Genomic DNA, 26,260 nt, shown 5'->3' on the forward strand with positions numbered 1-26,260 from the left:
GAAGCAGGCCACAGTGGGAGCAGTTTTCCCCTCCTGGGAAGCTATTGGGCATATCTACGTGTTCATGCATCATCAAACAGTTCTGGACTCGAGGTTGTAGTCCTTGGGGTGTTTGAGTAAGTTCCCAGCCCTGAATGACTTCAGGTGGTGGTGCATACTGAGGAAAAAGCTAAAATCATACCACAGATGTAATCACCCTCCTCCCCCAGCCTTCTAGAGCTGGAGAGGGGGCAGCTAAAGGGTTTGCCTTGTTTTTTCTCATAAGATGTCTTCATGTTCCTGATAATGGTGCTGGTAACTTCTAGTAAAATTTAAAGCACAGCTAAAATCGGTATTTACCAAGAGAGTTCCTAAGCAATGCTAGGCCTTATGGGTAAAATAACTGGAACGCAGAAGACATAACCCTGTCACAAAGAGTTTACAATCTATTACAAGTGAGAATCCAGGCATGAAGCAAATACAAAACATCTCCATGGCAACGTATATTCAAGTGTGGTTCAAATTATATACCTCCACACAAGGACCTTGATGATAAGAAATGCGTTGACCAAGGAAGGCGCAGAGGAAGTCGTTCTCCCATTGGGCCTCAAAGGAAGCCTAGGACTTCAGCAGCAGACAGGACCGCTAAACAGAGGAAGGGGCAGTCCCAAGCCATGGAAGCAAGAACCAGCAGAGGTGCAAAAAGAAAGATTGTTGGAGAGGAAGACGATTCCTATCCTGCCATGAAAGACAGTTGCATTAGTCACCTTCCAGTTTGCCCAGAGCCCAGCATAATGTCGACACAAGACTGATATTCTGCAGGATGGAACGCAATCTGCCCAGGGGATGATGGGAGGGAGCGGGGGCGGGGGAGGGGAGATGACCATGCGTGTTACAGGCAAGGGGAACAGGAGAGCCAGAAGCCCTGGAGAGGTCCTGGCTCCAATGACTCATTCACATGGCCTCTGTGACACGGAGTGGGAGACCACCAGTGTAGACAGTGGTCTCCACCTGGTGACCTCCCGTTTTCACCTTGAGAGCTAGCTGAAGGCGATCATTACCATTATGCATGTGTACATCACTGTTTGGAGGTGCCCGCTTCTATGGCCAATAAAAGCGAGCTGTTAAACTTGATAGGATTCAGAAATCGGAACAATATGGGCTCCCTCTAGTGGTTTAAAACACCTTTCACCCTTAGATATTTAAAGGAAGTTTCTACTTTATTTTGGTCATTTCTTTTTAGTTTTTGTATCACCTAGTCCTTTTCCTCTTGGAAAAATGCCAGTCTTATAAAGAGCTCACTACAGTGTTCATCCCAGTAGTGAGGAGAGGGGAACAGGCCCAGAGGCCCAAAGTCACAAAGCAACTTCATCTGCTTCCGTCCAAAACAATCAGAAGCTCAAGCAGCAAGAAGCGAAGAGAGACGGGCCAGATAGCGAAGCCACGTGATGCAGGGGGACTGGGATAGAGAATGGGATTCGGCAAAGGGAAGTGAGCTGTAACCACAACATAAAAAAAAAATTAATGCTCTCAAAAGGCTCCAAAATCATCTTGGATGATCTTGGCATCCAGGAAGAAATTTTAAAAGGATTAGTTTCTAACAGGCTTTATGCCAATCCTGGCCCAAGTCTGTAGGATGCTGTGGCTGCTCGGCCAGCTAAGATCTGCTTGAATTTTTCCAGGCTGCCATGTAGAGAAAGGTTGCATCACTGCACAGCCATGCATCCTATTAAAAACCCCGCTCCAGTGAGGCAATATTATGGCTGAGAGAGAAGGATTGTTACAGAGCAGCAAACCTGGCCGTGGCTGTTGCCGTCTGTGCTGAGGCTTGGGATCTTGTTATATAATGATGCACTAAAGTGTTGGCGATCTGCAGGTCCAAAAAAATCAATACCAACAAAAAGCCAAGTGCAAAGGATCCAAGAAAAAGCATGAAATACCTCCACTAAGAAATGTAAATAACAATTATGACAATTACAGCTGGGTAATGTAATTGGTACCTAATTATAGCTGTGGCTGGGACGGAATATATTTTCTGCTATTGCTAAGCGAGGCACTGCTTGTTTGTTTTTTTTTGAAAAATCAGATTGGTTCACCTTGTTTAGAGAAAAAAGTCCTTTTAGATCATTATTCTTGAATCAATTCTCAACAAACTACCAAACTGGTCCAAAGTCTCTTTCAAAGATGATGGTAAAAATCATTCTGAATGAAGTTCTGCTGAACCCTCTCAGTGCCATGACAGTTTCTCTGCTTTGCTTTAGTAAAACTATTTAGTCTTATACTAAATAGCAACCATTTACAGCTGAAAACAAATATAGTCGAATGCAACGTGTCTGGTAAATACTATGCAATGGTGAACCTTGGATCCCTGGTCAGAATACAACTCTCTCTCACATCACTTTTTCTATGGGAAAATCAGTTGCAGATTGAAATTGCTTAAATTACCAGAGCATGTGTCCTGCTCAGCATGAGGACTGCCTACAGGCTGGTCCCTTGACGTTATTTCACTAGTGAGTTGACTGAGGAGTAAGTATGTCACGAGATGTCATCATCTCCAGGGGTTTACTCAGGTCCCAGCGAGACCCCAAATTACACCACATCAAAGCCTCAACTGGTTTTCTTCCTCGGGAATGAGGTGTCACACTTTCCTCATGTGCCCTTTACAGCAAGTCATCTCTCAGATCACAGAGCCAACACTCTGTCGTTTTGTGACAGATGTTCAAGAGAAGGAGGTGACATACACAAACGTTAGCCAGTGGGGTCTGTTTCAATCTCCCTGACTCTGCAGTTTTCACACCTTTTACTTATGCTTAACAAAAGAACACGGTCCCTCGGGCCAGCAGTTATACCTCCTTGTTCCCCCACAGGGCCTGGAGATTAGGAGTTTGTGTAAGACGGGTGAAAGATACTTGCAGAACAAATCAATTTTATATTTCAATTCGTAGCAGAGATGGATGTACCTTGTTTCTCAGAAGAGCTAAAAAGGTAAAGAATTTAAGATGTCAATAATTAAAGAAAGCAAAGGAAAACATCTCCTGTATGAAATGGTCAGGGTAGCTTTATATGTAGTTGCCCCTAAATCTGGAATGAGCCCAGATGTCCCCGCAAATCTTTATGAAAAAAAACTATTTATTCCTGAAAATGAACCATTTCAGATGAGCACGCCTTAATGCACTTTACTGTATGCTTGCTAATCCTCAACGTTTAACAGAGTTGCTCTCGCGGTGTTATCTAGACCGTATTGGCCTTACTCGTTTACAATGGTGTTCTCGTCTCAGGAAGGACAATTCCATTCTCTAAGGTGCTCAGGACAAACCGGGGGTCTTCCTTGATGCCTGTTTTTGCTACATCCCCCCTGGAACCTATAATCAGATCCTTCTGAATTTGCCTTGAACATTTATCCAGAACCCAACCACTGCTTCTACCTCCACGTTTACTACCCTGACCCAGGGCACCAACGTCTCTGTCCAGGATCATTACCATGGCCTCCTAACGGGTCCCTCTGCCTTTGTCCTCATCCCTTACAGTCTCCTGTCACCACATCCACACATCATCCAACCATCCTCTGCTCAGAATCTCCAGCAGCTCCCATGTCACCTAGACATAAAGAACTTTTAAAACCCAACTACTTAAAAAAGAAATCCAGTTCGAAAATGGGCGAAAGACATGGATAGACATTTCACTGAAGAGGACAGACAGATGGTAAATAAGCACATGAAAAGATAGTCAAGCTCATTACCCTTCAGAAAAATGCAAATTAAACCACAGTGAGCTCTCGATGCAAACCCATCAGAATGGCTGGAATAAAAATTAGTGGCACCATCATTCTGGCAAGGATGTGGAGAAACTGGATCACTCTGCAAAAACAGTTTGGCAGCTTCTTGTAAAACTAAAGATGCAATTACCATACAGCCCAGCAATGTTACTCTCGGACATTTATCAAGAGAAATGAAAACTTATGTTCACCCCAAACCTGTATGAAATGGTCAGGGTAGCTTTATATGTAGTTGCCTCTAAATCTGGAATGAGCCCAGATGTCCTTCAATGAGTAGGTGGTTAAATATACCATGGAACAATACCCAACAAGGAAAAGGAACAAACTATTGATACACATATTAACTTGGAGGAATCTCCTGGGAACAGTGCTGAGTGAAAAAAAGCCCATCTCAAAAGGGTATATACTGACCGACTGGGAAATGGAGAACAGGTCGGTGGTTGCCAGGGTAAGAGATGGAGAAGGAGGGGTGGAGGGGTGAGAGGTGGGTGTGGTTATGAAAGGATGAGAGGGAGCCTTGTGCTGACGGAACTGTTCTGTATCTACCTGTGACAGTGAACATGCAAACTACACATGTGATAAAATTGTGTAGAACTAAATCCACACAAACTGGGAAGATCTAAACAAGATGGGCAGATTGTAGCGATGTCAACATCCTGATGTGCAACATGGCTCCAGAGTTCTACAAAATGTTAGCCCTGGAAGAGACTCGGGGGAGGTGCAGGGATCTCTGTGTATTACTTCTTACAAATGCATGTGAACCTACAATTATCTTAATAACGATTTCGATGACAAAGAAACCATGAAGTCATTATCTTGCTGTTGTCTGATGGGCACCTTCTTCTGAGTCCCTGGGACCTAAGTATGTCACTGTGTGCAAGGGAGCGAGCTTGTAGAGGTGGAAAATGTGATACACCTGATGGTTAATTAAACCGACCAGATTTACATAAAAACTCCCCACTGTCCCACTAAGTCGGCCAGCGTTTACATTCTGCATGCTATGCTTACCTCCAGCTAGAATGGAAAGAAAGATTATCTTTTTAAATAGTAGGACACAATCATATTTAGTTTCAGAATAAGCATACTGTCCTCAAGGTGACAAAAATTAACCACCTAATGCTATCCCCCTTTGTGGTTTAATTAAAGTTGTTAGTAAGCAAGAACAGTAGTCTAATTCATGTGACCCATTAGTAAATTTTTATAAGCAACATTCAAAATTTCATTATCACTTTAATGATTTCATTTGCAGACTACAGCTTTAAGTGAAACAGATATGATTAATGCAGAAAGAGCCAATGGCAATAAAATAATGGAATGTAACATGCACAAAATAAAAAATGGGCATTATTACATTTCCAACATAATTTATTTATGCATTATGGTTGTTTAGCTGTGTTACTGCTGCTCTAGTAACATAAATTAGATTTTTTTTTAAATTCACAAAATACAATCCACATATCAATTTATTTATTGACTTGACAGTATCTGCAAAATCTCAGAAAAATGTTTTAACAAGGTCCTAGCTCAGACTGCCATCTCCAATTCTATTAGCCTGAGAGTGGAACCTCCATAAACTCTTCCATATTAAGTTAACGTCCATCTAACATCCAATCCCTACCTCGGCCTGAAAACAACCTTTTATCCAATGACCTTACGCATCCTTCTTCACATGTCAATCACGACTGCGGACACTCCGAGGCATGCAGAGGACACTCGCTCGGTTTTGGCCTATGTCTGTTGGTGACATCACCCTTCATTTCCGGGCTGCCACCTTAGCACCCCACTCTTAGTTTTGGAATGTGCAGCCTGAACTGGCCTCCATACCCGAGCAGGTCACAGTGGTCCCTTCTCTGTAGTGGGGCAAGAACGTGACCACGGGCTTCTCTGGAGGGGGACTCTGCCCTCTTGAACGCAGAAACCCCTCACAACCTGTGGGGCTCTTCCCTGGATCCTCAGGGTCCCAGGGCACACGACGTGGGGTACACAGTACAGGGCTAAACTGTTGTAAGCCCAGTCTTGCCGGATAAACCCACGGGGCTGCGAGCTCTGACTGTGCCTTCCTTATAGAACGGCCAGGCCAGCCGTGGGCAAACTACGGCCCGCGGGCTCGGATAAACCCACGGGGCTGCGAGCTCTGACTGTGCTTTCCTTACAGGACGGCCCGGCTGTGAGCTGAGGGTGGAGTGGGACGCGGCCGGAGCTCCTGAATGAAGAGCCCCTGCCCCCGGCCCATCACCTTGACCAGGACGAGCCGCAGGGCTGCAGCCCACGGTCTCCCACTTAGGTGGGTGGGTGATTCCACCAGATTCACTCCTGCTTCCTGCATCAAGGCTGTCACCCCACTAACTGGCCAGGATCTCCTGGGAAGGGGCCACCCTCAGTATTTTCCTGCACTGACCTCGTCTCCAGGCAGGAATGAGCTGAGGGTGGAGTGGGATGCGGTCGGAGCTCCTGAATGAAGAACCCCTGCCCCCGACCCATCACCTTGATCAGGACGAGCCGCCGGGCTGCAGCCCACGGTCTCCCACTTAGGTGGGTGGGTGATTCCACCAGATTCACTCCTGCTTCCTGCATCAAGGCTGTCACCCCACTAACTGGCCAGGATCTCCTGGGAAGGGGCCACCCTCAGTATTTTCCTGCACTGACCTCGTCTCCAGGCAGGAAGCAGGGGTGAGATGGAAGATCGACATCTCAGGAGCCAGGCCGCATACAAGAGAACCCCATATCGGCCCCCTTTCATTTAAATAATACCCCTATAATGCTTACTATATACCAGGCACAAAGCACTTTAAAAACAACCATTTTCTCCCTCATAACAATGTTTCAAGGGTGGGTACTATTATCATTATTTTACAGATCGGAGATTTGTGCTAAGTCACACGGCGTGACTGGACCACAATGCTAGCAGTGGAGGTGGAGAGAAGCAGTCAGATTTTCATTCTTCTTACCCATTGAGCTTTATTAAAAATATGACATTTTTACTTAGTAAAAATATTCTGATGGGCAACTTCCACCAGAACGGATTAACCCTCCCACCCAAAACAACATCCAAAATTTCACAAAACAACAGTTTCCAGGGCTCTGGGCATCAGGGAGTAAAGGGCCAGGATCCCCAAGCGACAGGAGTCAAGGTGGGAGGTCACCCGCTCACTCCTGGAGGTGGTGTCTGGGCTGCGGTCTGGGCAAGGAGACCGGGCTGAGCCAAGAGACTACCGAGTGGCAGTGGGAACGTGGCACCACCTGTCTGCAGGTCAGAGAACCGAAGGAGAGAGCTGCACAGACAGATGCCTGGGGCATCTGCAGACGGTGCCCTCGGGTGCTGACCGCACACACATGTGAGGTCCGGGGAAGCTACATGTGAATGGACTGCAGGGACCAGCACTTGGTGTGCATGCAGGACTGAGAATGGTATATGTTCCCACCAGCCAGACTGGAAACCCTAACTCACAGATACTCAGAGCGAGTCCTCAGAGGTCTAGACTCAATCCTGGGAAATCATCAGGAAGCATATTATTGTTTCGTTCTTACACTGTACATGAAGTGGTATAATGCCTCTTGAGGGTAGACTACAATAAAATAAAAATGTATTCTATAAACCTTAAGGTAGCCAGTGAGATAACAAGATAGAGTTACAGCTAATAATTCTAACAAAGGAGAAAAAAATATGAAAACACACACACGCACCCAGACACGCACACAAGCCACTATGAATTCAAAGGCAGAAAAGGGAACAAATAGCAAACAGGGCAAATGGTGAATGCAGAGCAAGGTGGTAGAATGAAATCTAACCATATCAATAACCAGATTAAATATAAATGCTAGAACACCCCAGTTAAAACTCAGATATGATCCGATTTGTATTTAAAAAGACCTAATCGTAACACTACCTAGAAGAAACACACTTGACATATACAGACACACATAGATTAAAAGTAAAATCGCTAGAACACCCCAGTTAAAACTCAGATATGATCTGACTGTATTTAAAAAGACATAATCGTAACACTACCTAGAAGAAACACTCTTGACATATACAGACACACATAGATTAAAAGTAAAATGTTTTTTGAAAAGGTTATACTAACAGAATCACGCTTTACAAATATGAGACTGCAGAGGAAGAACCCGGGGCCCGGAGAGCGACTAGATGCTCACGGAAATACCCCTTCCGACAAGGCACAACAACAGTAGCCTGGTGCAGGGGCAGCAGCTTAGGAAGGAGTGGATGCGTGGAGGAGGCATCCAGAGGCAGAATCAGCAGGTGGGAGACAAAAGAAATCTCCAAAGGAAAAGAAGGAAACCAAAAAGGTTCCATGGTTTCACAATGAGTCACCTTGAAGCCAACCATCCTATTTGCGAAGCTATAAACCACAGAGAAAGAAGGAAGCACAAGACTGGGTCCCAGGGAGGAGGCCGTCCTCCCTTCGAGAGGCTGAGAGGGTGATTCCCGAGGATGGCCTCGGGGAGATGTCCTCAGGCAGCGGGAGGCCAGAGCCAGCAGACGCAGGCACCCGTTCGCAATTCACGAGCTGGCTGCACAGACAGGAAGCTACGCTGCAAGAGCAGCCACGACACTGCAGTGACATTAAGCTTAAAGCCAGGCCTCGGCGGGAATGAACTATCCAATACCTCTTTTCTGGTTTTTAATCGAATCTCTTCTACAGAGTCAACATTTCACGCAAAACAATTTTATTGAACGTGAAGATACATCCATTTCATAAATATTTAAACTTTTAAACCTAATCCTAAGGTTTCCTGCTTCTATATAGTAATATTTACTTGTGATTACATCAATGGGCTCCACTTATGTCAATGGCAGAGCTTCTCAAACTATCTGTGGTGAAGGACCAACCTTGTAAATTCCCAGTCCCTTATGGACCTACCTGTGGCCCTACAGTGCTTGGACTGAACTGTGTCCCACCCAAATTCATATGTTGAAGCTCTCAAACCCCCTCTCCCTATGGGACTCTGGAGATAGGGCTTACAAGGAGGACATTAGGGTTAAAAGAGGTCATAAAATGGGGCCCTGATAGAATAGAACTACTGTCTTCATAAGAAAAGACACCAAAGAGCGCGCTCTCTCTCTCTTTCTCCACATGCACACAAAGAAGAGGCCATAGGAGCACACAGCAAGATGGTGGCCACCTGCAAGCAGGGAAGATGCCTCAGAATGAAATCTACCCTGCTGACACCTTAAGCTTGGACATCCAGCCTCCAGAACTGTCAGAAATAAACTTCTGTGGGTTAAGCCACCTAGTCGATGGTATTTTGTTATGCAGCCAGAGCAGACTAATACATACTGCATGTAACCACATGCAGCTCACCATGCAAAGTGAACACTACTCTAATTGGTCTATACTTGTTCAACAAGATAAGCCCACTGATCGCATGCGTAAATGTCAAACTGTCTTAGAAGTTTCCAAATGCTTACCCTCCATTTCTGTGCTTATCTCACTGTAGACCTATAACAAACACTCAGTGAACTAATAGCAGTCTGCAGACCATGTTTCAACCAGAATTGGTTTATAGTCTTTCTATGATTTAAAAGAGAAAAGCAATATTTAGCTAAAACATAAAACTTAAAATAAGGGCATGAATTTTAAACACATTAGAAACCAGATGTATGCTGTGGGGTGAGAGAAATTAGAGAGAAGTCCAGGATTCTATCCTATCATATACCATATCATATCATAAATCACATCATACCTAGGTAAGATCCCCCCCAAGACATTGCAGAATGCATGTTCTTAAAAATGAACACTGTGCCTTGTTTATAATGCCCCTTGAATTCTGTTTCTCTTTAGAACTTCCATCAATCTCTGTAATCATATCCACAAAGCACATTACAATTAGATTACAAACTCAAAGACGGAGTATTACTTCTTCTTCAACTGGTGATATCTACACTAAACTCACAAAACAGATGTCCTCAAGGGACTGACCCAGATGGATGAGCAAATTAACTCCTGTGATCCTGCCACTGAGGGAGGACCCAGTGCAGAGATGTCCAACTGTCTAGTGGCCATCATAGAGGGTCTTTGATGGATTCTAATCCATACATTTGGTCATCATTCTAAGCCATGGATGACCCCAGGTACATGTCTGATGAGAGGGCTACTCCCTGCTCCATATGACCTTCCATGGCGGCCAGTCCAGGGTTCCAAAGAGTAGCAAGCCGCCAGCACATGTTTGCTGATGTCTAACTGGCCAAACAAGTCACATGGCCAAGCCTAGATAAAAGACTGGGGGAAATAGAGTTCACTTCCTGATGCGGGTGTGGGCAAGGTGGGGAGGGCGGGGGAGCACAAAGTCACAGTGCAAAGGGCTGGCTATAGAGAGAGGAAGAATTTGTGGCCATTTCTATAATCAGAAATGGAAAATTTGTATTGCTGGCATAAATAGAAGGTAAATACTAAAAATAAATTGAAAACAACTCCATCCTGAATATAAACTGATCTCTTTCAGAGGTGTGAGACTTGACTTTCCTAAATGTTCTAGGCCAAGAGACAGGGTTAGGTTAACCAATGTTAATACCTTAAAAGAATGCAACCTAAGCTAATTTACAAAAACTGGATATCAGCAGTCATATTTAAACATATTATGTACTAACCATCGATTTGGAGGGCACTGGGCTCTTCAACAACACAAATATTTCGCATTTTTGACAAATGCAAAAGCTGAGCCCCTGATTCCACACTCCCCACAGACAGAAGCAGCTCATTTAGGTGGCACACCTGGGAGCAGTAATTCCTCAGTTAATCAAAAAAAGTTAGCTAAAATGAGGAATCATTTAAAAATGCATGTTTAACATTTTAATTTAGCAAACATTGAAAGTACATTTATTTGCAAGTCTTATAACATAAGGGCCACGGCCTCTCCTTTGAGCAAATCCAGTGACACTTTCTCACTGTCTTCGTTCATAAATAACACCCACAATTCAAGGTCAAAGATTCCCAGGTTCTCTTTCTTTGAAAAAGAGTGAAAACAAAGATACGTGTGAAGCCATGTGAAAACAGAATCTGGAAGCTGTCCATATTTTTATGATTTTTCCCTCATCTCTTATAATTGCCTCATCTGATAGTAATATGTCTTTACCCACTCTGATAGTAATATGTCTTTATGGAGTCTTTCCAAAGGTTTTCACAGAAACGACGGCTCTTTCTGTTTTAGCACACACATTTCATCAGCTTTCATTCCATTTAATTAAATTATGCCAATTACAGTAACAAGAATACCACACGTAAACAGATTTGGGAACAAAATGCCTTTTGGTGAGCACTTAACTTGGTGAGTGAACATAGTCCCCCCACCCCAACCACCACCACTGGGTGGGCCGGGAGAGCGTAGGCCAGTCTGGACTCTGCCCGGGGAGGGTGGAGAGAGCTGGTCTTCGAGAGCCTTCCACTGCACGGCAGTTCACCTCTTGGAGGACCCAGTGGGTGAGCACTTCTAAAGCCAGGGCTCTATTTAGTAATGACCGTCTTTAATCATTCCCACACAATTAACACAACACAGAGCAGTGTTTCATTTGGATAAAACGCAAGAGGGGGACAGCCCAGAGAAAAACCAGAAAATTACCAAGATTATCACAGGAGTAGAGGAAACCAAAGAAAGAAGAAAAAAACCCAGTTCAATAATTCTATTCAAAAGTGCCCCACTCCATAAATTAAACCCTTAATTACCTTCCCAGGAACCCAGCACATGCCCCAACGCCGGGAAGCGGTGCCCCGATGAATACAGTTGGTAGTGACCAGATGAATATATATAAGTAGAATTCAATTTAAAAACTTCCCAGGCAATTTAATCAGACCTTTCAATTAGGTAGAGACTTCTACAAGAGAGATTTTTTTCTGAAACAATAATAACAATGACTAACATACTGAATACTTAATCCTGCCAAGCAATGCAGTAAGCATACCACATGCATTCATTCACTTATCCCTGTGACCACTCTAGGTACTAAACTCATTTAAGGACACACGGCTTGCCAAAGGTGGAGTTAGGATTTGAACCCAGAGCCCACATTCTCAACCACTGTATTAAACTGCCTAATTCAGTTCACCAGTTTTTATAAATACTATAATTCCATGTTCTGCTTGAGAGTTTTGTTAGTTATATTTCCCAAAGGCACATCAAAGTCTTCAATTATAAAGTTAAGTCAATTCTTAACCTCCACTAACTATATGTTCACTGAAAAACACCTATATGTGACTGATTCATTCATTCATTAATAAACATTTAACAAACAATGGCTTAATCACTTGAAAAGGAAGTTAACGTAATTTAATGGACATGTCTCAATTACTGAAGGTTACTGCATGCTGCCCTTACCCATGCGCTCAGGAAGCTGAGCCTGGTGGAAGGAACACACGTGGTCCCACAGCTTCAGTAAATGCTCGCAGCTACTTGCGGGAAGGGCTGTGGGATGTCCGGGGGTGGAATGGGTAGCAGGGAGAGAGGGTTGTATAGAATTGATCTCCGACCGAGGCATTTTTTTTCTAAGTCATGGAGATTCCTCTGAGGACCGTAACAGAGGAGAAATGGGACCAGCATTTTGTTTTGGAATGACCCCTCCAGCAGCAGAGAGCGTGGGGGCAGAGGAGAGAGCATGAAGACTGGAAGGCTAGTGGAGATCTGCTGTAAAAGTCTAGGTAAGAACTGTGGAATGTGCACTTGAACTGAGTAAACTATGTGGTATGTGAATAAACCTCAATAAAGCTATTTAAAAAGCTAAGTCTGCCCTGACCGGTTTGGCTCAGTGGATGGAGCGTCGGCCTCGGGACTGAAGGGTCCGGGGTTCGGTTCTGGTCAAGGGCATGTGCCTTGGTTGCGGGCACATCCCCAGTGGGGGGTGTGCAGGAGGCGGCTGATCAATGTTTCTCTCTCATCGATGTTTCTAGCTCTCTATTCCCTCTCCCTTCTTCTCTAGAAAATCAATAAAATATATTTTTTTAAAAAATTAAAAAAAAATTTAAAAAGCTAAGTCTAGATGAGAAATGGTGAGCACCTGAACTCAATCCATACCAACAGTAGTAGGGAAGAGAGAGTAAGGAGAGATCCAGAAGTCAGAATCAGCAGGACTGGATGAGTGAAGGATAGGTGGGAGGGAGGGCTGGACTCAGCTGTAGAAACAAGATCACGAAGAGGAGAAAAATGGAGTCATAACATGGGATGCAAACAAGATCACAGAGGAGGTGGTTAACATGTAAACAAGGAACCAAACACAAACCAAACCAATTCAGTATTATGGGGAACCAAGCCCATGGAAATGAATCAAGGAGCTGATGGAGACACAGGAGCTCACTGCTAAAGGGCTAACTCACTAACAACGGTGGTACTGTTCAGTGGTCATCTTTTCACTTCCTCCTCTGCATCAGACCTGGTGCCCATCACTTACTAGTATGTGTACACTGCCAATATCTTCATTCTGCCTCGAAGGAAACCAGGACACTGCAGATTCTAATCCAGCTACCTCCCAACTCCGACACCCCAAGCTATTTCCATGCTATAATGCCCGCTTAACAAATAATGATGGCAATGATAACAAAGATTATAAAAGTTCATTCTGCCATTGCTGAGCCTGTTAGAACCGCAGCTCACATCCCTGTGCCTTGACCGAGTGCCCAGTTCTGTGTTTGGCATTTCACCAATATGATAGTGTCTATATCCTGCCTTGTAAGAGTGGTAGCAAGACCTACAGTTTATTACACATGTGCTCAATGCCAGACCCTTGTGATCAGGGTTATACATGTGCCATTTCTACTCCTCAGAGCATCCCTGCAGTGGAAGCTGCACTGGCCTCGATTCTGCAGTCAAGCAAATAGGCTTACAGGTCAAGGTAACTGGCCCAGGGCTGTGAGGCGCTAAGAGGCAGCACAGGGACAGAATCTCCATAGTTTGGAATATCCATGTGTAGATATAAACACAGGTGTAAATATAAATCAAGAGAGAGAAAGAAAGAGTGCATATGTGGAAAAATGCTCAAAACAGTTACTCCTAATGAAGGGTAGTAGGAATTATCTGTATTACGCTTGCATCTGTATTACGCTTGCATCTGTATTACACTTTTCTTGAAATCTGAAACTGTTTTTTAAAAATAGGAAAATAAACCCTGTGAGTCAAGGCATAAAAGAGCAGAGAGCTCAGTCCACTCTCAGAAGACACCTTTAGTCATTACAAACAACTGAGAACCAATTCTGTTTCTATGCAGTTCTAGAGAGAAAAAGAAAATTACCTAACTTAAAAAAAAAAAAAAACTGAAACTGCAATTAAGGATTGTTTTTAAAACTATCAATGAAACATGTATGGTGCAGACTGCCTTGCTGCTCTCCAAGACCTAATGATTAGAAGTGCAGCGTTAACTTCTGGGGTGAGTAGTTAATTCATTTGCATCTTAGAAAAGGAACAGCTCTTAGCAGGTGAACTGTTAGTCTTCAATATGTTTAACTGGCACATCTTGCCAACTTCAGAATTTAAAAAAACCCATGAATGCATTTAATACTAAAATAAAATATTAGCAAACATTTGATACTTACAAGATTGTAGGGTTTTTCTGTTTTTTAGGAACTGGAGATCTGTGTAATTCTGCATTTAAAGGAATGACCCTTTGCTTGAAATTACATCAAAGAAGTGAACTAAATTTGCCTCAAGAGTGAGGACGATGATGATTATTTAAAAGAAATTATTTGAATATTGATTTGATCCTGTGGGCTGGACTTTATGACATTGCCAGTATTTGACTATTTTTAACCTAGAAAACGGCATTTTCATGTGGTTCCAACATAGTGTTTTATATTGGTATGCTATTCTCTTAGTCAGTCTATAGGTGGACATACATTAGCACACGCAGATGTTATATGATAAAGTTGTACACCTGAAATGTATATTTTATTAACCAATGTTATCCCAATAAATTTCCTTTTTTAAAGAAAGTGAAATTTCAGTCATTTTTGAAGGCAACACTAGATGGCAGTAAATACACAAAGTTGTAATATGACATTGAGTTACTGGCATACAGTAATGATGATTTTTGCCTTCTACTCAACTATATGCCGCATTAAATCAAGTTTTACCAAAAAAAACTAACAAATAAAAAAATTAAAATTAAAGTTTTCTGGCTTCAGAAATGTGAACCAGAAAAACTACTGAACTGAGCAATCATCCACAATTTGAATATGAGAACACTAGCTCTCAATCAACATCAACATCATAGTTATATTTTCTGTCTTCTTAGTTTAAAAATTTTGATAATATGAATTTATTTTAAATTTTATTTAATTTGGAGGAAAAATCTTTTAAAATAAAATCTCTTAAGTTATTTTTTACATCGAGATGTTAACAATTTATTTATTTGTTTCTATTTATTTATGGCTTATTTATTATGGCTTTTTTGAATTAGTAAAATTTCTACTCTTTCAGGAGCCATGAATGAATATAAGAAAGTACAGCGTGCTATTTATTTAATACTAGAGGCCCAGTGCACACGAAAGCGTGCACGAGTAGCTCGCTTCCACTTGCCTCAGCTGGCTGCCCCGCCCATCACCACTAGTAGCTCCCTGCCTGGTCCTCCACTGCTCGTAGCTTCCCCGTTCCCCGCAGCTAGTAGCTCATGCCCCACCCCACCCACTGCAAGAGCCACTGCTCATTTGGTCGTGACGGCGTTAAAGCATGACAACCACAGGCCTTTTATGATATAGATGCTATTAGCAAAACATTTTTAACTCAATAAACTAACAATTTATCTAGAACACAGGAAAAAATAGGGAATAAAATATAATTTTAAAATTGTACTCCTCAATTTGAAGACACTGCAGATCAAAGAGAAAATCTTATAAACAGAAACATGTTAATTTGATCCATTGATGATTCTCATGACTTTTCTGTAACATACTAAATTAGAATTTCAGTATGATTTTACAAACATATAGTAATAAACAACAAAACTTATATTTTCAAAGTTATTTGTAAACTTTCTACTTTTTAGATTCGTTACAAGACCAGATGGCATTCAGCACAGGCCTCAGCATCACTAGAATAAAATTAGCTGACTTACTAATTTTTTAGTTACTTCTAACACTTTCTCTGAGCTTGATTTTGTTCTGACACAGAAAATCCTCAATTTAGAAAACAAAACGAGGGTTCTCTCAAATGTCAATAAAGTAAAAACAAATAAATCTTTAAATACATTAATGTGGTAGAAGGGGAGGACTTAGTTTAATACCAATCTGTGCCTATATAATTCAACTTTTGATCAATGGTTTTTCAAAAGTCAGAAAATACATAGCTATAGTTACTACAAACATACAACCAAATAGCCAAAACAATCTTGAAAAAGAATAACAAAGTTGGGGGTCTCACACTTCCTGATTTAAAAACGTACTACAAAGCTACGGTAATGAAAGCAGTGTAGTACTGGCAAAAAGATAAATATTACTTATCTTGTCAATGTGTATATACATTTAATATGTACAGCTTTATGTATGTCAGTCATACCCTCAATAAAATGCTTGAAAAGAAAATATAGACATACAGACCAATGGAATAAAATAAAGAGCCCATAAACAAACCCTCACATATATGTTTTTTTTACTGGGGAAAGGACTGTCTTTTCAACAAATGATGCTGGAAAATTGGATAGCCACATGCAAAAGAATGATTTACCTTATATCATATATAAAAATTAACTCAAAATGAATCAAAGATCTAGACTTAAGACCTAAAACTATAAATCTAGAAGAACACATAGGACAAAATTTGCATGACGTTAAATTTGTCAATGATTTACTAGATATAACACTAAAAACAAAGACAAAAAAAGAGAAAAAATAGAGAAGCTGGGCTTTTGTGCATCAAAGGATAGTATGAACAGAGTGAAAAGGCAACCTGCAGAATAGAAGCAAATACTGCGAATCATATATCTGATAAGGGGTTAATGTTTATAATATATAAAGAACTCTACAACTCAACAACTAAAAAACAAACAACATAATTTAAAAATGGACAAAGGACTTGAATAGACATTTCTCCGAAGAAGATTTACAAATAAAAACATTTACAATCCATGAAAAGAGCTCAACAGGTATTTCTTCTGTAAATGAACTACTTGACATTCTCATCAATCTCTTGTGAGTCTCATTAGTTTAAGCATAAGTCAGTCCCAAAAGTCTAGTTAGCCCTGGATGTACTACAGGCAAAGACAAATTCCTAGATCTGCAAAGCTAAGGGCCATATCCTAAATCAAGAAGCTACACTATGAGCCTGGCCAGCTGGCCATCCCCTGGCTAAGGGCCCTCTCTGTTTTGATCTCTCACTTCCACACGTAATAAATCAACCTTGCAAATAGCTCTCCAAAATCCTGTTCAACTCACAAGTCCAAAACAGACCTACTTTTATCTGCCAGAGCCATTCTCTTTCCCCTCCTACTCACTGCCATCTAAAATCATTCTCCAACAGGAATATTCTACATATAGCATCTATCACAAGCACAGATTCCAATCCAATATGCTAAAAGAGCAAAATAGAGTAAAGCAGACTGTATTTCTTCAGCCGCTACTGGAAATGTACAAATGTACATTTGAATGTACAAATGAATTCTAGGATTTCATTTTTTTTCTGGTCAGCCCTAAGTCCTGAGACCTTAAGTATATGAATCACCACTTTATGCTCCTGCCAGAGTTTGCTTTAACAAATTTTCACCACTCTCCTATGTTTTAAATATCTAAAACTAAAAGGTTACAATATTCCTGACAACTAAAATCACTAGCAACAAAAAATTGCCTGCAAATTCTTGTGATTGGTAAGTGCTTGATTTTTAAGATGGTACAGCAATTCATAGTCAGAAACATAATTAGATGGTTTCTAAGCAGTACAGAGACAGCCAGCTTGTGCTTTTTGTGTGAAACTAAGAGTCCTCCTACACATGACAGCACGCTTTGGAGTTTTAGAATGTTTCACAATGGGCTCCATACCTGTTGGAAATGAGACTTAAACATGAATTTTTCTCAAAAAATATTTTCTTAGGATTTGTTTGAGAAAGTAGAAGTGACAAACCCCTAGATTAGACTAAAAAAAACCCACATTAAACCTACAGAATTCTATCTATATAATAAAAGGGTAATATGCTAATTAGACCAGAGGTCCTTCCAGAGGAAACCTGGGCCGGAAGCCCGGGTCCCAGGTGCCTGCCAGCGGCCAGAGGGAAGCCAGTGCCAGCAGCCAGGGGAAGGAAGGCCCACGCTTGCACGAATTTTCGTGCATCGGGCCTCTAGTTTCAAACAAGATTTATCTACTCAGCCCTGACCAGGCTGGGAAAGTCACTTTTCTGTTTGCACCACGGTGACCGTTTTTCAGTCCCAGGAGATCACCAGGAATGCACAGCCTCAGACTCCTATCTTCCCATTACCTGAATGGCTTTGCTTTCATACCAGTAAATGCATGTTGCTAAATTGCCAGCCAGAGACATCACTGCTTTGGAATAACAAAGGCATCTGATGTAGAAACTCTTTGAAAGAGAGTTAAAGTCTCACTTACCTCCACTGCTACTACAATCAAAATGAGGTCTGTTTTTGACTCCGGAAAGAGTGCATCCACTTGCGGCGACATTCCAATCAGAGCACAGTTAGTGACCACGGATATAACACTCATTGTTTCAAAAGCCAACTGAAAGAAAAAAGAACGTGAAATTAAAACTGCTTTGTTTTTCTTGTCTTATTATGAGTTACCTAAACATTTTTTGATATTCCATTTTGATTTATCTGTGTTTTTAAATATATTTTTATATAGCTTTCTAGGGGTTGCTCTAAGTATATATTATAATTATATTTTATACACACACACACATATATATAGTTATATTATATTTTATATGTGTATATACATTTTTTCCTTTTATTTGTGTTATTTATCAGCTCTAGTAAAATATAGAAATCTTACCTCCCTTTACCATTCCCTATTTATAATATAATTGCCTAAATATTTTCTCTACATATAGTATTTAGAATCATTAGATAGTTTTGTATTTTTTGTTTCAACTCTCAAACATAACTTTAAAGACTCAAGAAGAGAAGGAAAAGTAAAAGTATTTACTTGTATTTTTGTTTAGCAAGTTTATTTCTTCCTAATGTCTCCAGATTCCTACTTTTATAATTTCCTTAGTTTTGAGAACTTTCAGTCATACTTTTAGGATAGGTCTCCTGACAATAAAAATATCTTATTAGTTTCCCTTCATCTGAGAGTGTCTTGCTCTCTCCTGCGCTCCTAAAGAATATTTCCTGTGAATATAAGATTCTGTATTGGTAGTACTTTTCTTTAAGCATCTGAAAACTACTGTGTCACTTTCTCCTGACACTGCAGTGAGGAGGGCCTCGTTATGTGAGTGAAGGCCCAGCTGGCTACTCCCCTGGAAAACTGTCCAAGTCTTATACCTGAAAGGAGTCATAAAGATTATATTTTACCTCCCTCACCCCTACCCACAATTTTAAAAATAAGAAAAGTGAGGCCCAGAGGAAGTAAATGGCTATTGAAGTCACACAGCTGTTTGGTGGCCGAGCAAGAATGAAATCCAGTTTTCCCAAATCTCTCCTGTGGGCTCTCTGTTTTAAATCACAATGCCTCATTCTGTTACTTCTTTTAAAGGAATATTTTTTCTCAAATAATTACCTGCCATACACCAATACTGGCCGAAGGCTCTGCGAATGGACGTTTGAAGACTCTGCACATTTTTAAGGCATCGGAATTAACTTCGGTGAAGTTATTTAACACAGCGAAGGCCGCAGCTAGCGGGTAAACACAGGAGAAAAGGCTCACGTAGCCAAACTGCAGCAACAGCTCCAGGTAGTCATCGAAGGTGCCCTGGAAATGTGAGCCACAAGGAGAAAACAGGCATTGTTTTAATAACGTCTAAAAAGAATAACGTACCAATGTCATCCCGCTAAATTTAACTTTAAAAAAGAAGAAGAGCCCTGCCGGTTTGGGTCAGTGGATAGAGCATTGGCCTGCGGACTGAAGGGTCCTGGGTTCGATTCCGGTCAAGGGCATATGCCGGGTTGCAGGCTTGATACCCCGTAGCGGGCGTGCAGGAGGCAGCCGATCAATGATTCTCTCTCATTGTTGATGTTTCTATCTCTCTCTCCCTTTCCCTTCCTCTCTAAAATCAATAAAAATACATTTTAAAAAAAGGATCAAGTAAGGACCTCCAGAAGTTTGCCCCTAAAAAAAAAAGGGCAAAATTTGTCAGAATGAACTTTTTCAGTACTGTGAAAACTAACCCACGGCTTGTAGTAACTCAGGCAGCACTTAGTAAAGAAAAGCAGCTCAATATGTGCATTTAAATTCACTCCAGTTTCACCTCCTGCTCCCAGGTCCACAGCAGCCTTAACAAGTAACAACAGGCACGCCCAGGACCAGGGGGAGCAGAGCGGCTGGAGGTCTCAGAAAGCCTCGCTCCCAAAGAGAAGTCACTACCTGATGTGGACAGTGGTACCTTCTGGACTCCGCTCAGAAGGCTCATCGTTATTCAGCCCCACTGAGTCCCTCCCAGTGCTAAGGGCTTCTCCCTTGGGGGGTGGCGGGTAAAGGGTCCTAATATATGGTGACGAAAGATGATTTGACTTTGGGTGGTGGGCACACAGTGAAATATATAGATCTTGTAACCTAGAAATCCACATCTTAAACCTATATGACCCTACTAACCAATGTCACTCCAATAAATTTCATTTAAAAAATAATAAAAGATAATGGTTATGGGTTTCTTTGGGGGATGATGAAAAAGTTCTGGAATTAAGTAGTGGTGATAGCTGCACACCTTTTGAACTTACTAAAAAAAAAAACCAAAACCCTAAATTGTACATTTTAAAATAGTGAATATTGTGGTATAAGACATTTATCTCAATTCTATTAAAAGTAAAGAAAAACAAAGCTGATCGTAACAAGGAAACTCCCCAGAGTCACCCTAACAAAAGTAGTATACACATCAAAGAGGCCGAAGAAAGGAGTCTATAGCAGAAAGTAAGGAGACCATGGAAGCATGGAGAAATCCCTCTGAAACTATGTTTAAACACCTTTCCGCTATGTTTTTAAAGGTTTAGTCCAAAGGAGAGGGGCAATAATTGTTGTGTACCCTCAACAACAGTGCGGGGTGAGTTACTTAGTGATCTTTAATAATTGGACAACGAAGTCCTCATTGAAGCCGGATGCTTAAGCACTGAGTTTTCACCTGAGGAACACAACCACCTCTCACTGGACACAGGGGCACGCTACTCGAACGCCTCACTAGATGCCTGTTGTTCACAATATCACATTTATTCTGACCCGAGGGGAGCTGAGCAGTGCTTTATGCTGTGCGGTAATTGCACATGCGATGACAACTTCAGTTTAAGAAAAATACTCATCACAATATTTTAAAGCAATATTAAACATGGATATTGCGAAATGCATCATTATTATTACTGCATCTCAGAGTCAGTCCTTCTCCAAGACATGCATATTAGACTCAGGAGCTGAGAGCTTTAGTATAAATCAGATTCTACTTCTAGTCAGTTTCTTTTCATCTTTTATATTTTGCTAAAGTAGAGAGTTTCCTAACATAACTATAGAGTACTGGCCATGGAGTGAGTACTTCTCTCAGATGCTCTGGCTACTTGGATGAACCCCAGGGATTTCAAGTGAGTCTCTCTGGCAGTTTCCAAGGCTCGTCAAAGAGCAACACCGAGCACATGTATGTTAGGAGCTGGCCGGTGGGTGCTCAGCTGGGGATTCAGTGGCGAGCAATTTCTAAACCGCTCTTTGGTTGCATTTGGCTCTAGAAAGAATTTCCTTACGTTGTGTTGCAGCATACAGATGTGGCTTTAAAATATGCCCAGTGATATAGCATTGATTTAATTCTCTGAAGAGTGAAGTAATCCAGAGTGGGGAAAGAGTAAAAATCTTAGCAATCAAGCCGGTTTTACCACAATTTGGTCTTAAGAAACCATCATAGCCTATGCTCAGCTTTCAAAACTGTGCTGTTTTGGCTCCGCAGAGACGTGCAAATAATGTCTCTCAGATGTGCCGCCGGGCAGCCCGGCAGTCATGTCAAGCTCTGCCTGACATTTTTAGCATACAACATGCAGTGGGCAGGGGGGAGGGGGGAGGGAGGGAGAGAGAGAAAAAGAGAGAGAAAGAGAGAGAGAGAGAAAGAATAAATTCCTACCCCAGATGAACATACAAACTAAAATTCTTAAGCATATGAGAAAAAAAACTAAGTAAGAAAGTTAGTTCAATAATCAGGAGATGAATTCATTCTTGATGAAAAACAAGACTATGGAAGTTTAATGACAACGGACCCTCACCAAAGGCTCTATCTCACTAAGAAGACTATACCATACCAAGAAGGTAGGTGCAGGATATAAGAAACAATGACCTAAAGCAAACGTGACCCCAACACCAGTCCCCACTACAGAAGTAGCGAATGTAGTCGGAGCGCAATAAAAGTTCATTAAATACATGGTTAGGTTTTATGATTCTCCAATGATCTCCTTATAGTTCCTAAAAAATTTCAGACTTCAGGGACTCTTTTATTTTTACAATAGCACTAAGTAACTGAAACTATAAATTAATCTTCAGATTGGCATTCATTTTTAATGATGGGCTTCAATCTTTTCTTTGGTTTTTAAAAAAAAATTCAAGTTTTTTTCAATTACAGTTTACATATTATTTGTATTAGTTTCTAGTGTGCAGCATAGTGGTTAGACAACCACATACTTTACAAAGTTCCCTCCGATATTTCCAGAACCCACGTTCAATCTTTTCTTTGTGTCTGAAGCGAGCCGTGCTGCTGCCCCCATGGCCGTCTCACCCCCCTGCCCCACCGGCTCTAGCTGCTGTTCCCTCCCACCACCTCGGCGGAGCACTCACAGGGTTCACCAAGCGCATCCTCTGTGTTTTAGGCATAACTTCAGATTCAGGACAGTAGCCCTTCGCTGGCTGGAGAGCACTGAGCTGAGACTGTGAGTGTTTACATGTGTGTAGGTACCTGGTACGTGACTGCTACGCACATTGAGTCAATGCTAAACTCCACCAGGTTCAAGCTTACCAAATACGTCCCCATTTCTTTTTCCAGGATGACTTGTTCATATAACGTGGCATCGATGTCTGCCTTCAGAGCCTGCACCTTCTTCTTCACCTGCACGTGGTGCTTCCTTTGGAGCCAATAAGGCAGCAGAGACTCCACAACCTGGTTCAGGATCTGGGACATAATCAGGAGCGTGGCCAGGCTCTAAGGAGAAGCACATACATATTGGCCAGTGTAGCTTCATAAAACCACACCGTGTGTGCAATTATGCAAATAAAATGGCCATTTTCAACCAATAGTATACTATTGTTATAAAAGCTAGTATCAGAAAAGTTAGGTGTTGGAATGATGTTTCTAATTTGTGTTTATTTTTCCACAGGGAAGACTTAGATTAAAATACAAAAAGATTATAATATAAATAATATTATAATAAAAAATAAACCAGTTACAAATCAGTAGAACAAATTTCCTTAAAATTGTTTTTTGTTATATCATCCTGGCTACAAAATATGAATATCTAAATGATGTTGCCAATTTTGGAAAAATAATAGTTTGGCCACAACGTTAAAAATATTATAAAACTAATACATCCCCCCACCCACTGTAAAAAACTTAGAAAATGAAAAATAAAAAGTCACCCATGATTCTACAACCAGGACAGAACCACTGCTAACATCTTGGATATTTCCAATCATATGTAGAAATTAAAGTAGAATCATCCACTACATATTATATGCAGCTTTGTATTGTTTCTTTCCTCTCGTTATATATTGTGAGCACTTTCCTGTGCCAATAAAAATTCTTTCGTTATGTAGCCCAGGCACTGTTGTTGAATGCAGGTGTTAGTCCCAACCTGAACTATTACAAATGCTGCTCTTTGGATACCTACGTATAGGAATCTTCACCCCATCTCTGACAATTTATTAGGGATTAATTAAGGCTCCTGGCAAATCTGCCGGAGTGGTTTTCAGAGGTGGTGTGTCAATTTCTACTTTCCCCAGATGGATATCAGTGTTTCCATCACACAACATCTTTGCTGATACTAGAATTCTATTTTTTTCAAGAATCCTCTCCCATCCCTCTGTCCCCTGTTATATGAAGGAGACTCTCTAAAGTGTAAGAAATGAGAAGTCACACCCCACTAACACTGTAGGTGGGACTGGGGAAAGGTATGTGCATCCAACTACGTTTTCAATTTTCAAAAATAATTTTTAAAAAGTAGCAATATATAGAGTGTAATTCTTAAGAGCACAACCTTTAATTTACTTGTATGCAAGCTGTTAGAACCATAACTACAAAATACTAACTTTCATCCTAACCGGTTTGGCTCAGTGGATAGAGCGTCAGCCTGCGGACTCAAGGGTCCCAGGTTCGATTCCGGTCAAGGGCATGTACCTTGGTTGCGGGCACATCCCCAGTAGGAGGTGTGCAGGAGGCAGCTGATCGATGTTTCTACTCTCTATCCCTCTCCCTTCCTCTCTGTAAAAAAATCAATAAAATCAAAAATTTAAATTTTTTTTTAAAAATCATCATTCTCCCCTTTAAAAAAAATACTAACTTTCTCTGTTATACAATTTTCTTTTAATTTCCTGAAAGATGATCCCATGTTCTCATATAAATACTAAGAAGCCTCGGCTCGGAGGATCCTCACTAACAAGCACAGGACATTCACACCACGAGGGAGCAGCCCGCCCCGGAAGCAGCCTCAGCATAAAAAGTATTAAATATATGTCAGACTTTCTTAACATTTCAGAAAAGGATCTGCTGGTCTCTAAAGTACAACTTATAATTTAAAAATGAAATGTATCAGACCTATGTAAGGCTACACCAATCACCCCCACCCTGAGACACACACAAAAGTTAAAAAAATATTTTGTTGTTAGAATTGTTCTTACAATTCTATACAAATACAAATATATAGGGGCTACATGTTTTATTTTACTGCCCTATATCATTAATTTTACAAGTTGGTTAGCTTCCATTCATTTCTTTTCAGTTGAGTACACTACACAGCGCTGATGGGTTTTCTGTTTTTAATTAGAATTGGGCTTAGAAATAGACAAAATTGAAAAGGCTTTATTTGTGAAAATAGTAATGGGAAGCTGACTGCATTGCCTGACTACAAGAAACCGCCTCTAAAGCCTGAAGAACGGATACCTCTCTGTTACTCACACTCACCTGACGTAAGAGCTTCATGTCCTTCAGGACGAAGGCGATGTAGAAGAGGGAGGCAAAGCAATTCAGAAAGTTGAACTGGCAAAAAAATGGTAACAATATTTAGTGTTGCTTCATAGTAGTTTACATTTACAACCATAAGTACTGCATTTAAAAACACAACGAGAGACTTCCAGCCCTGTTCTCCCTCCTCCTCCTCAGTGGGCACATCTATAAACCCTGCAGTGATGCAGGAGGCACCCAGAGGAGACTCAGGGCCGTGAACCGGCTGGGGACCCAGGACTGGGTGAGTAACAGCACCAGGGCAGCTGACGCTCCTGTTTCTACCCTGTTCTTACAAGAGGGAGACCAAGGCCCACCATCACCCACTTAGAAGCTTGAAAACAGCCGATGAACCCAGAGGAACTGGTCGGGACCCCACTCACAATGAGCTGCCAGGGGCCATCCTCTCCTCCCCTCCTTCCTGCAGGGCCCGCCATTGCCTTCCCCAAGGGGATTTGCCAGGATGGCCGGCAGCTCCAGCAAGAAGGACCCCCGACCCCCACGACCACAAGTAGCCCAGCCCCGGAAGCCGCCTTGTGCCCACGGACCTGAGACTCCTCACTGTCACCGGGCGACGCCCAGGTAGCTGAGTGGGGCCAGCAAGAGAGACCAGCTGAGTGTGGGAGGCATCTTTGTCACCACAGGCCTGAGACGCCCCTGCCCTGCTCAGACACAGTTCTGGGCTGGGGATCCCACCATAACAAGTGCCATTTCTTCAAGCAGTTCCCCTGCTCAAGAATCTGCAACCACACCCTGCACTGATGGGTTTCCTCTCTGCCTCCAGCCTCATGCCGGCTACTGCCCGCTTAGCAGCATCCCTTTCGGAGAGTACAGCTGTGGGCACTTCATTAGTGAGCGAATAGGGAGTCACTGCAGAGAGTGAGCAGTAAGATCAATGCAGCCAGGGGAGGGGTGGGGGCTAAGTCAGAGTAGAAGGTGGAAAGCGAAAGCCTGGGAAAGTGGGAAATGCTCTCCCCGTAAGATTAAAAGGGAAGGGAGAGACCTAGGGAAGACAAGCAGATCCTAACATGTGAGTCTTTCACAAGGCAGTCACCTGACAACGTACCTGAAATGTCAGAGAACAATAAAGTCCCACAAATAACTGAATTCTTCAAGCCAAATGGAGCGTTTTACCTCTAAGGGCAAAGGCTCCATATTAAAATCAATTTGAATGATCTTTTTAATGCATTACATGTTCCCCTGAATCTTACACAGAGAACAGAGAAGGTAACTTCCTTGCT

The 26,260-nt window shown here is 41.8% G+C and overlaps 1 protein-coding gene across 8 annotated transcripts in view; it reads right to left on the reverse strand.

The window, feature by feature from the left end:
- The window catches only part of ANO10 (anoctamin 10), a 120,655-nt gene that overhangs the window by 44,178 nt on the left and 50,217 nt on the right, over positions 1-26,260 (reverse strand). For all 8 annotated transcript variants that reach the window (XM_005882637.2, XM_014530334.1, XM_014530337.1 and 5 more), the window contains exons 8-11: positions 24,981-25,055; positions 22,824-23,006; positions 19,412-19,603; positions 18,284-18,412 (exon numbers count right to left, since the gene is read on the reverse strand). In XM_005882637.2, coding sequence (XP_005882699.1) covers positions 18,284-18,412; positions 19,412-19,603; positions 22,824-23,006; positions 24,981-25,055 — 579 coding nt within the window. The remainder of the gene's footprint in view (positions 1-18,283; positions 18,413-19,411; positions 19,604-22,823; positions 23,007-24,980; positions 25,056-26,260) is intronic.

This window comes from Myotis brandtii, unplaced genomic scaffold (assembly GCF_000412655.1).
Source record: "Myotis brandtii unplaced genomic scaffold, ASM41265v1 scaffold731, whole genome shotgun sequence".
In the NCBI taxonomy this organism is placed as follows: Eukaryota; Metazoa; Chordata; class Mammalia; order Chiroptera; family Vespertilionidae; genus Myotis; species Myotis brandtii.